Below are 12,163 nucleotides of genomic sequence, written 5' to 3'. Positions count from 1 at the left end.
GTGCACTACTGAGGATGCTCATGTTCTGTTTGAGACAAGGCCAACAGGATAAAATAGTTGCCTATTTTAGTTGGTGATTCCTGTGGAAAATTCCAAAATTCAGAGAATTATCCTTGCTTCCTCATCAACACTGTTTTGGTTAATACACTGATTTCTAATATCAAATACTGTGAAGGTGCTACTGCAAGGCCAGTAGAGAACTTTGCTATAATTTTTTAAATAGCTACTACTGTGGTCAGTTACAAGTGATCAGAGCACATAATAGACTTTTTGATACTGTAAATCACTCGTTGGCTGATGTACTATAGCCAGCAGAATTATTAGTGTATAATTTTCCCTTGTGAACTTTTAGGTTTTATACTTTATGGCAGTTTTATAGAATTTGAAGATTAAAATGCAGTTCAGTTTGATAAAACAAATAAAAATAAAAAACCCCATGTAAATATAGTCAAAGTCAGTATGGCCTTTTTTTTTTTTAATAAAAAGAAAAATGTCTCAAGATACATAAAAATGAACTGATATTCATCCCTTTTACTCTAAGGCCAAGTTAAAATTTGAAATCAAATAAAAAAAAATATTCCAACATCAGTGAAAATTTTTTGGGGATGATTTTTGGGATAGTTGCTCAGCTCTCCAATTGATTTTCATAAAGGAATTATTCAAACAATAGCAGTTGAGACAAAGAATCCTTTACCCTGGTTTTCTGTGTGTGTAGTGGTTACACAAAAACAATATTACATAGCAACGTTCTTTTAAATTATATATTGGTAATTTTCTTTTCTTAAATCTCTCTGTATAGAAAACCATAACAAAATGAGTTGAGTGGAGGGATTGTCAATCAGATATTCAGAAACATTGCTGTGTATTTAAATAATGTCTTTATTTAAAAAGATCGATCACTTTGGGGTTAAAGTGGAGATGTCTTTCTCTTTCTCACTATTTCAAACTCTAGTCTATATTATAGAGCTGCAATCCAAAACTAAAAAATCCAGTTAGAGTTAATACATTCAAACAAATAAATGCAAATACCCTGCCATTTTAGCTCTATAGCTTGTGTGTTAGATTTTGATTCATGATATTAACTGTAACCTTGGGTTCAGAACAGTCATGACTCCATTGACATAGACTTGATTTCTTATGCTGCTGGAAGGTATTACTCTGAACTTCTAAAGATCAAATTCTTATCCTGTCACTGATTAGGGTCTAAATTTTCATATTTCCTACATTATTTGTGATAGAATTGTAAATTTATGAGAAAAAAAATCATCTTAAAAAAATCTCCAGCGTGGCACATCTTGGCATTTAAGATGATAGCCTTTTAAAGCCACTTGGACTTCTGCAATAAAGCTGTAACTTCAGGGCCACTAGATTAGCAAGTAGAGAGCAATTGATGCAGTAATGGCTGTAGGGTATACTGTTAGAGATGGGGACTTGAAGCAGGACTATACAACGTGATGATTTACTACTTAACTGTGGAAGCAGACCTAGGAAATGTAAAAACAAAACACAAACACCTTAAGAAACCATAGAAAAATACATGGATTGAGATAAGCAATTGAAGGAAAAGAAACTTTTTTTTTTCCGCCCACAAACTTGTATATGGTCTCTTCTTCAGGATAACTACACGTTTGCACAGCCAGGAATTCAGAAGAAAGTGAAAATGTTGGAAGAACTTGTTAGTCGGATTGATGGTAAGTCTTAAAAGCTAACCTAATTTCTAACTGGTATTTCATTGGAAGTGTTTCGTTAAAATGTTTGCAAGAAGTCAAGCCAACATCACTGCAGTTACCTACAATGGTGTAGTGGTTTAACCCCAGTCAGCAACTCAGCACCACGCAGCCGCTTACCCCTTCCCCCTCCCAGTGGGGTGGGGAGGAGGAAAGGAAAAAAAGTGAAACTCGTGGGTTGAGATTAAGAACAGTTTAATAACTAAAGTAAAATAAAATATACTACTAACTAAGAATAATAATAATTGTAATGAAAAAGAATGCAAAAAAAAAGAAGAAATAAGAAAAGACAAGTGATGCACAATGCAATTGCTCACCACCCGCTGACCGATGCCCGAGCAGCGATCTGCCCCTCCCAGCCAACTCCCCTCTGTTTATATACTGGGCATGACGTTCCATGGTATGGAATACCCCTTTGGCTAGTTCGGGTCAGCTGCCCCGGCTGTGCTCCCTCCCAGCTTCTTGCACACCTGCTTGCTGGCAGAGCATGGGGAACTGAGAAGTCCTTGGCTTAAGATAAGTGCTACTTAGCAACAACTAAACAATCAGTGTGTTATCAACATCATTCTCACACTAAATCCAAAACCCAGCACTGTACCAGCTACTAAGAAGAGAGTTAACTCTGCCCCAGCCGAAACCAGGACAAATGGTGGGGTAACATCGCCTTCCTCAGATGAGGTGTCATAATCAGTTTGTGGCACACTGGCCTTTGCAAGATTGCTGTTGTGTATCATTTAAAAGAAAGCCACTAGAGCATGAGCCACTTTCATTACTTTTTATTAAGGCAATATAATCAAAATTCAATGGCAGTTTCTTTGCAGCAGAGTAATGACCACATACAAAAGGCAGCCAGTATTCATTTCATATTAAGCTCAATGATTGTTGTAATTCGGGCAAGCCACAGTGGTTGTTTATGGTTGTCCTTCGGCACTATGTTTTGTGCCTTTGTGCATCACTTTGCTATCTGGAATGCCTGAATAATTTCTCTGTGGAATCCAATTAATTATGAACTCTGGAAATAACATCTTTAATATTATAGATAAATTACAGTGTGTGCAGGGGTAATTTTAGATTACGCTTTCATGTTTCAGCAGGGCACTTTGAAATATTTTCTACCTTCATCCCTAAAATAATTCCCTTCGTGAAATGCTGACTGTCATATTGCTAGAAGAGAGTTTAATTAAATGAAATGCAAGAGATAATGCTTGCCCATTCTAAACACACTCTCTTGATAGTTTGTTAAATTAATGAACAGAGTATTAACAAAATGTTGCCAAGCAGAACCAGGCATATATTTGCGACACTAGTCTGTCAATGATGAGATAGAAAAAATATTTCTTGTGTAGCTTAATATTTGATAATCTTCTTGGAAAGATTAATTCCATCTTTTCATTACACATACTGTGAGGTTTTTTTGTTCCAGTGCTTACTGTAGCAGATTTTGGATGGCCTGCACATATTTACGTCCTGAGTATTTGATAATGCTCTTTGTGCCCTTTTAGGATGTTCAAGTATTTTTAATGATCAAAAGCTGAGGGCAGGAGAACAATGTTTATGTAATAATACACTATAAATGTAAATATATGTAAAACTTTTTTGTGGTAGATGTATTTTTTTGTTTAAAATGTAAATGAATATGAAAAATATAAGGGGATACTTCTGTATATATGTCGTGGTTTAACCCCAGCCAGCAACTAAGCACCACTCAGCCACTTCCCCCTTCCCCCTCCCAGTGGGATGGGGAGGAGGGGAAAAAAAAGGTAAAACTCGTGGGTTGAGATAAGAACAGTTTAATAACTAAAGTAAAATAAAATATACTACTAACTAAGAATAATAATAATAATACAATAATAATTGTAATGAAAAGGAGTATAACAAAAAAAAAAAGAGAAATAATACCCAAGAAAAGACAAGTGATGTACAATGCAATTGCTCACCACCCGCTGACCGATGCCCGAGCAGCGATCTGCCCCTCCCAGCCAACTCCCCTCTGTTTATATACTGGGCATGACGTTCCATGGTATGGAATACCCCTCTGGCTAGTTCGGGTCAGCTGCCCCGGCTGTGCTCCCTCCCAGCTTCTTGCACACCTGCTTGCTGGCAGAGCATGGGGAACTGAGAAGTCCTTGGCTTAAGATAAGCGCTACTTAGCAACAACTAAACAATCAGTGTGTTATCAACATTATTCTCACACTAAATCCAAAACCCAGCACTGTACCAGCTACTAAGATGAAAATTAACTCTATCCCAGCTGAAACCAGGACAATATAGGGTAGTGAAATATTTATATTAAAAATATTTTTAAAGCAGTGTATGTTGTTACTTCAGAAATAATCTAACTGCTTGCAGTGTGACTTTTTATGTGTTATTTTATGGCTATATCAATATTGGTGTTTACATTTCAATTACTTACAGAAGCAAATGATTGTGTATTAAATGAAGTGTATAATTATAATGCCTATACATAGGCTTCCTGAACTTGGTCAGTGAACATTTATATAAACAAATTCTTCAACCAAGTTTTTCAAATTAAAAATACCATTCTGATAATCAACCTTATTGTTTGGTTTAATAAAAATATTAAATATAATACAATATATTATTGTTTAGTTTCTAAGAAAAAAAGAAATGCTGAGGGCTTATGTGTATCTTCAGTGCTTTAGAGATATAGTTAAATAACTTTTCTCAGTGGCTAGGTTTGGGAAGCATTATTTTTAAGGCTTTACACTTAAAAAAAAGTAAGACAGACAGTTGTAGCAAATAAATGTGTTTTCTTAAACTGTCCTTTACCAGGCTTTGCAACTGAAAGTAAAGTGTGGGTTCCTGATTTTTATCTGATTTAAAATAATTTTGTGAGGTCTTTATAGGACTGTATTTAATAGGACATTGTTGAAGTAGTTCTGCATCAAAAACTGTAATTATTTATTTATCTTTCTAAATGTGGATCCAATTTTTTCTTCAATGTTTTTTGATCTAAATTGTATAGTATTTAGTAAAGAAGGGAATCAATACAATGTATATTTTGCATTGAACTGTACGTTTTGGCAGATTTTGTATCAATGTCTGTGACTAGATAACTGCCAAGATTTTTTAAAGATGAAGATGGGTACTGAACAATACCTTTTCTACACTAGAATTTTTTTTTGTAGTTTTTAGTAGACATCATGAGTGTTTGCTAGTTAATGTTGATTTTTCATACTGTCCTAAATACTTACAAAGTAACATCTTAGATTAATCTTAACTCTAGGTCATTTACATGGTTGAGTAGTAGAGGATGGTTTCCTTGTTTTGAGCAGTGTAGCTGGAGAAGGCAAGGCAAAATCCTAACTTTAAGGAATTGATCATCTTATAGAAGGTATATTTTGCAGGTTGTCTGTATGACATACCCGTAGCTTATGTAGAAAAGATGTTAAAGGAAACTGTTTTAAAAAAACAATGCTTCAGAGTGAGGGAAATTTCATTACATGTTTTTTCGTTGTAGAAATTATGAAGTATTTTAAAAAGCTGTCATTGCTATTTGAAAAGGAAGCCAGTAAGATTTGTATGTAATTGACAGTATGGAAACCTAGAACTATTTAGGTTATATGAGGCCTGTGGAAGTCTGTGTTCCAAACCTCTACTCTTGCCTTTTTTCATCGTTCTTGATCTAAGGGGACAGGGCCAACTTAGATCAGGCTGTGTAGAGTCTTGCCCTGTTGAGTTTTGAGTAACTCCAGGGATGGAGATTCTGCAGCCTCTTTGGGTAAGGCTGTTCAAGGGTTTGACTACCATCATTGTGATTTTTTTTTTTTTTTTTTAAATATAAATAATTAGAATTTTTGTTTATGGAATTGATGGCCACTGCCTTTTATTTTATCTCTGTGTACCTCTGAGAAGAATCTGGCTCCATCTTCTCTACACCCTTCCGTTACGTAGTTGCAGCTGTTCATAGACTTTTCTTTTTAAGGCTGAACAAAGCCAGTTCTGTCAGCCTCCTTTCATGTGTGAAGTGCTCCAGCTTCCTAACTACCTTGGTTGCCCTCCACTGGACTTGCTTTTGTATGCCATTGTCCCAGAATTGGACATAATGCTGCAGCATGGTCTCACAAGTGGTGAATACAGAGGAAGAATCACTTCTCCTGACGTGTTGGCTTCTCTCTTGCTTAGAAAGCCCAATATACGGTTAGTCTTCTTTTCTGCAAGGACACACTGCTGACTTGGGTGCAACTGTTGTCCACCAGGACCCCCAAGTCCTTCTTGGCAGAGCTGCTTTCCAGCCGGTTGGTGTCCGGTTGAATGAGACTATTCCATCCCAGATACAGGACGTTTGCCTCTCCTGAACTTCAGGAGATTCCTATCAGCCATTTCTTCAACCTGCCAAGGTCCCTCTGAATAGCAGCCCTGACTTTCAACATGTCAACCACTCCTCCCAATCTGGTATCATCCACAAACACAGAGTCTGCTCTATGCCATCATTAGTTGTTAATAAAGGTGTTGCACAGTATTAGCCCCAGTAGTGACCCGAGGGATGCCATTAGTAATTAGCTGTCAATCGGACTTTGTACTGCTGATCACAACCCTTATAATACAGTGGTCCAGTTAAAAGTTTTGGATAGTAAAAGATATGCATTTTTCAGTATTCTTAGGGCTGTTTCTTTTTGTCTAGAAGACTGTCCACTCAGTTACTTTCTTTTGCCAGAAAAATACACCAAAGCACATGTAAGGTTAAAATAAAGTTTTAGATGTTAGATAGGCAATGGTGGATGTGTACTGCTGTCATTTCATAAACTTTTGGATGCCTCAGGTAAGGGATCCTGACCTGGTTGGCTTTTTGATGGAATCACAACATAGTTTGATTAAACTAGATGTTATTGTGCTTTACTCTTCTCCATTTCTTTTTGCTTTTGTCTTTTTATCCTTATACTGGGTGTACTATACTGTAGCTAAAGGAAAATGTATGACTGATATGAATTCAGTAACTTTGTTTTTAAAAAAGAAATCTCATGATCTATATTTACTGTGAATATCCTAAGTGCTAATTAAGGTTATTGTGGAAGAAAATAATACTGCTGTTGCTACTGTGTCACATTATTTTCTTGATGCTGGGTAACTGCATGATGAAGAGAATCTTAACGTAGTAAGTAGCTGTGTGAGTGGATGAAGCTTGTACAGCTTGTTTGCTAATAGTAATGGATTACCAGTGTATGAAAAGTGATGCTTGCCCTTCAAAGAGCATTAATGCATTATGTTAGTGATTCAAGCAACCTTCATTAATCCAGCCTTATGGATCACAACTCCTCTCAAAGTAACTGTTCTTGTGCGTACACTGCAGAACATTGCAGTAGACTTCAAACAGCCAAGCTACTCCGTTGATTTAATCATAATCTCAGTGTGGTTAAACTCCAGAAAATAATTTTGATGAATCGTGTTTAATGGAATTTTTGAGTTTGTTAGTAGAATGTTGTTATAGACGAGATGGAATTTGAAGATAAAACTTTATTTAATCTCATTTATCTCCTTTGTCATCATCATTCACATTGTTCTAGGAATTATACAAAAATATTGAGAGGTAGGATCAATAGATAGCTCAATAATATAAGGAATCTGTTATAACAAATTATCTTTTCTGTTTCCTGTAATGTCAGTAGAGCTTTTCTGCTCTAAATCATGAACCGTCTCTCATGGTTTGTAAAAGGTCACACTCATGTGGCATGCTGTCTTCCACTTTTGCTTCATTTAGGCTTGAAAGCAAAGAGATGTGGTGTAGGAATGCCAAAATTAATTCAGGATTTGTGTTTCCAGAATTTACAGGTGTTTAACATTTGTCTGGTTTCATGCTTGGGAGAGTTGAAGCTTCTTCAGTTTACTGTACGACATCTGGTAATTACATTAGAGTTTGAGGTAGCCATTTGGAGAAGGCTGAGCATTTGTAGATAAAAGTAGTCTTGGGTTTCCATAAACATTGACAAAAGATATTAAAATTACATGGGATTCTCTCTGAATTACCGAGAAGGCAGTTCCAGGGGAAAAAAAAAAAAAAAAAGCCTATTATAATGTTAAATTTATTTTTTATTTATATTGGCTTCTTATTAACATTACAATAAACTATAAAGGCAGTACTGATGATTCAACTTAGTAAAATATTCTGTGTCTTCTGTGAGGGTAAGTTTGGGAAGATTTTTTCTACATCTTTCATAGAACAACTCCCGGGGTTTGCATCTGTGTTCTGCACAGCCTGATCTGTGCTTATGTTTTCTTGTAGTTAAATAAATTCTGTGTTATAGTGTTCCAGATTCTTTCACCAGTAATCACCAATCTTATTGTAGAATTGGCCCTTGAATCGTAGTAACAAGAAATGGAAAAATAAAAATGCAGAAAATTACTAAAAAACAAAAAGAAAGAAAAAAAACTCTTCCTGTTGCTGTATATATTTTTTCCCCTTCTTTTGAAAATGGAAGTCATGGAAAAATACCTAAGAACATAAAAAGTATGCTGCATTTTGACTTTCGCATAAGGAAGTTCATTTAGAATTCAGCTACATTTTTCAAAGGTTCAGTAATATTTCAGTATTTCTGCTGTGTCCACGGTGAACACATCTTCTGGTCATCTGTTTTGGAGAGTTACTACAGGTATTCTTACATATGATATTTTAATTGGGATAATTTCCAATTTATTTCCATTTTAATATTGTAAAAAAAAAAATTACAAATTTTTCAAGAGAAAGGAAGGTATTTTTAGTGCAAAATTTAAGTTGTTATATTTGAATTACTTTAAAGAATGGCTGTTTTAGTAAATACTACATAGTATTGTTTGGGAAAATATTTTTACTTATGCCTAGGTGCAGTTAACATGTTTGTCATGGTTTAACCCCAGCCGGCAACTAAGCACCACGCAGCCGCTCACTCACTCCCCCCACCCGGTGGGATGGGGGAGAGAATCAGAAAAAAAAACCGTGTAGGTTGAGCCAAAGACAGTTTAATAGGACAGAAAGGAAGGAAAAATAAAGATAATAAAATGACAATAATAATACTAAAAGAGTTAGAATATACAAAACAAGTGATGCACAACGCAGTTGCTCGTCACTCGCCGACCAATGCCCAGTTAGTCCCCGAGCAGCGATCCCCCCTCCCAGCCAACTCCCTCCAGTTTATATACTGGGCATGATGTCATATGGTCTGGAATATCCCTTTGGCCAGTTTGGGTCAGCTGTCCTGGCTGTGTCCCCTCCCAACTTCTTGTGCCCCTCCAGCCTTCTTGCTGGCTGGGCACGAGAAGCTGAAAAATCCTTGACTTAGTATAAACACTACTTAGCAACAGCTGAAAACCTCAGTGTGTTATCAATATTATTTTCCTACTAAATCCAAAACATAACATTATACCAGCTACTAGGAAGAAAATTAACTCTACCCCAGCCGAAACCAGGACAATGTTCTTTCACCTATTAAAACCACGTTATATTAATGATTTTACAAGTCCTATTTTTTTTATTGCTGCCATATTGTAAATGTTTGTTTCATTCACTTCAAATGAAATACAAATTAGATAATGCATTTTGTTCTAGTGTTCTGAACAAATTAATCTTGGCTCCACTAATCTTTATTTACTTATTTCTGTCTTGGGTTACAAATGTCTTGGTTGGTCAGTTGTCTCCAGTTCTGTAGATAATGCCACAAGTAAGGACTTGTAATTAAGTACTTTCATTTCATGGCCTTAAATTTATACTTGGCATATATTTTTTGATATTTATGCACATAGAAATCTAAAAGATGAATCTCTTGTAAATATTTATATGTGTTGTGTATATATGATGCAGGTCAAGTTCTTCATGACACATAATCAATGAAAAAATTTTCATTTTTACATGTATTTTTGTTTATCCACAGTGAAAGAGCTTATTTAATTGTACCATTTTGTGTACTTCTCATGCTTTGAAATACTTACTGTAGATGTGTCTAAAAGGTTGGTTGATATAATTCTTAATATTTATATATGATGTTATGGTTTCTTATTTAATTGGAGATGTTTATAAAACTTCCTTCATTAGAACAGGATTAGCGCCAGTGGAATTTTCCTTTCTAATGTCTGGGTTGATTTAAGAGCTGTGTGTTCTTTCTGGGCTGCCAAAGTTTTAAATGTCCAGACTTCACTTGGGATTCCTACAGTTACTCCTCTGAACGTTGCGTTGATGTGTGGCATTCAGCAGGTTCTTGTCCGAAGAGATAAAGGTGCCTATTCCCATAGAACTGTCCAATGCTTCAAACAGGAACGTTTCATGGTTCTGCTCAGAACTTAATTTCATATGATGAGTTAAGCCCCAAAATACTTAGAGATTCCTATTGAGCAGTTTTGATACTTCCATAGTTTCTAAAGGACATTCAGTTTCTGTATGGATTGAACTTTTTAAACTGCAGAGAAAAATTGTTTTCCTTTTTTGTTTAGGAAAATCTAAATCTCAAAAAGGCAAAATATCAACCAAGACTAGTATGTCAACTCACAGAACAAGTGATCTGCTCAATATACTGTGATATATACAGATTAACTAATTTGTTTGGTTTTTAATTTGAATCTTGAGTGTTCATACAATGAACCGATGATGAAACTGTGGTAATAGGTGACATTTGATCAATCTTCATTACGTATTCAATCATGCTAATGATTTTTTTAAAGTATGGTTAAAGAATACTTAATTGTGTGTGCAAAATTATGTTCATGTTTAATTATATTGTAAAACATTTTACTGACACCTATAATTTTGAACTAGGGTTGTGTTGAAGTATCTGGAAAAAAGAGCTCTAATTGTAATAGTTGGAAAGACTGGTGTTCTTTAACCATGCGGAAGCATTTTGAATTGGAAATGGACATAGATTTATTTAGAGTTTACTGCTGCTGTTGAAAATCAGTGATTAATAAGGACCTTCTCTGTCAGTCCATCTTTATGTCAGCTTGGTGCTGAAGTGATTAAAAATCTTGTAAGCATTTCATAATTGCTTTAATTAATTTGTGCCATAAAGCTCTTTTTCATTTTAACAAAGCCATCTTATTTAGCTCACCAGTAGTTATTTTTTATCTGATTTTATGGTTGTAATTACTGTATTATACTTTAATCCACTCTTAAGTGCTGCTCGCTGGGCATTATAATTATTTAATATATCTTTTAAATCATATTTTTATGTTTTACCATGGAGATTATATTTGTATGCTAGTACAGAGTTCAGAGATCTTAGCAAGAGTTGAGACTGATTATAAAATCATTTGTAAATTCCTGACCTCTGTAAGCACTTTAACTTTTAAATAGCCAAAACTTACTATTTTCATGGCAAATTAAAAATAAAGGGAAGAAAAAAGTTTAACATGATGGGGAATTTAAAAAGTGTTAGGCATAAACCCTGTTATGAATGCACACAGTTATGATTTAGAAGAACAGGCTACGGAAGTCCAGTGAATGCTACCTGGAAGTAGAAGTGTCTCATCAAACATATTTCTCACTGTTGTTTATTGCACTTTGAATATTAAGTTTGAGTTCCACCTGGAAACACAGGATGTATTTTTAACTTTTAGGTAGAGCGGTAGATCTTCCTTGATTGCTACTAAATTTTTCCTAATAGTTTCCTCTATTTTGCATTGGATACCACAGAATTGTTACTTGCATTTGATTCCCTGAGGCAACTAGTGTTTTCTTCTTTTGCTTTGGGATCAGCGTCTTGGGCTTTTTAGTATTGGAGTATCGGCTGTATCTTTTGTGTATGAAGAAGATATTTCTCAGTCATAGCTACTAGCTGTACATTTAGTGAGCTAAATTCAAATAGACCATTATCTCTACATTGTAGGCCATGAGGAGAATATAATTTGGTAATATTTCTGGTTTTCTACCAGTCGTCTTTTCATTTTGTACAGGACTTCTCAATTTATTTTTTTTAAAATGCTTTTATTATAATTCTTACAATGGATGATTTTAGCCAGTTATAAAAAGCAAACTAATTCTGGAGCAAGATATAATCAGCATGTAAATCTTTTACTTGGATCCCTACTATTACTTGAAGCAGAATTGTGTATCATAATGAGATCTTGTCTTTAAGTGCACATTTATGATCTTTTGAATGTCTTTTTCACTCATCAGGAACTTCTTTTGTTATTAATGTATATTAATAAAAATTAATATCCATAACTAATAATAACTCATTGCTAAGCTGTAGTCTTGACAGAATTACTTTTGTTCAGACTTTCATTAATTCAGGTTGGGGGGTTGTAAGCCTTAATCTGCATCTGGCAACATCTGGCGTTCAGATTTTACTCCAAACTCTTACCTTTGTCTTCCATAAACATACTGGCTTTGAACAATGTAGAAATTATTCAGGAAGAGAGAGAATGAAATACAAAATTTGCTTTCGGTAGGTAGAGTACTCAAAAAGAAAGCAGTCATTTACTGATGACAAAGTTCCTTCTTTTGGACAGCAAGG

The 12,163-nt window shown here is 35.0% G+C and overlaps 1 protein-coding gene across 4 annotated transcripts in view; it reads left to right on the top strand.

Annotated features, from left to right (window-relative positions):
• Nucleotides 1-12,163, top strand: part of TBC1D22A (TBC1 domain family member 22A) — a 202,458-nt gene that overhangs the window by 89,541 nt on the left and 100,754 nt on the right. For all 4 annotated transcript variants that reach the window (XM_050914810.1, XM_050914805.1, XM_050914797.1 and 1 more), the window contains one exon: nt 1,616-1,691. In XM_050914810.1, coding sequence (XP_050770767.1) covers nt 1,616-1,691 — 76 coding nt within the window. The remainder of the gene's footprint in view (nt 1-1,615; nt 1,692-12,163) is intronic.

The sequence above is a fragment of the Gymnogyps californianus genome, chromosome 1 (assembly GCF_018139145.2).
Source record: "Gymnogyps californianus isolate 813 chromosome 1, ASM1813914v2, whole genome shotgun sequence".
Classification (NCBI taxonomy): domain Eukaryota; kingdom Metazoa; phylum Chordata; class Aves; order Accipitriformes; family Cathartidae; genus Gymnogyps; species Gymnogyps californianus.
The sequence above is the reverse complement of the archived record's forward strand: the minus strand, read 5'-3'. Positions and strand labels throughout refer to the sequence as shown.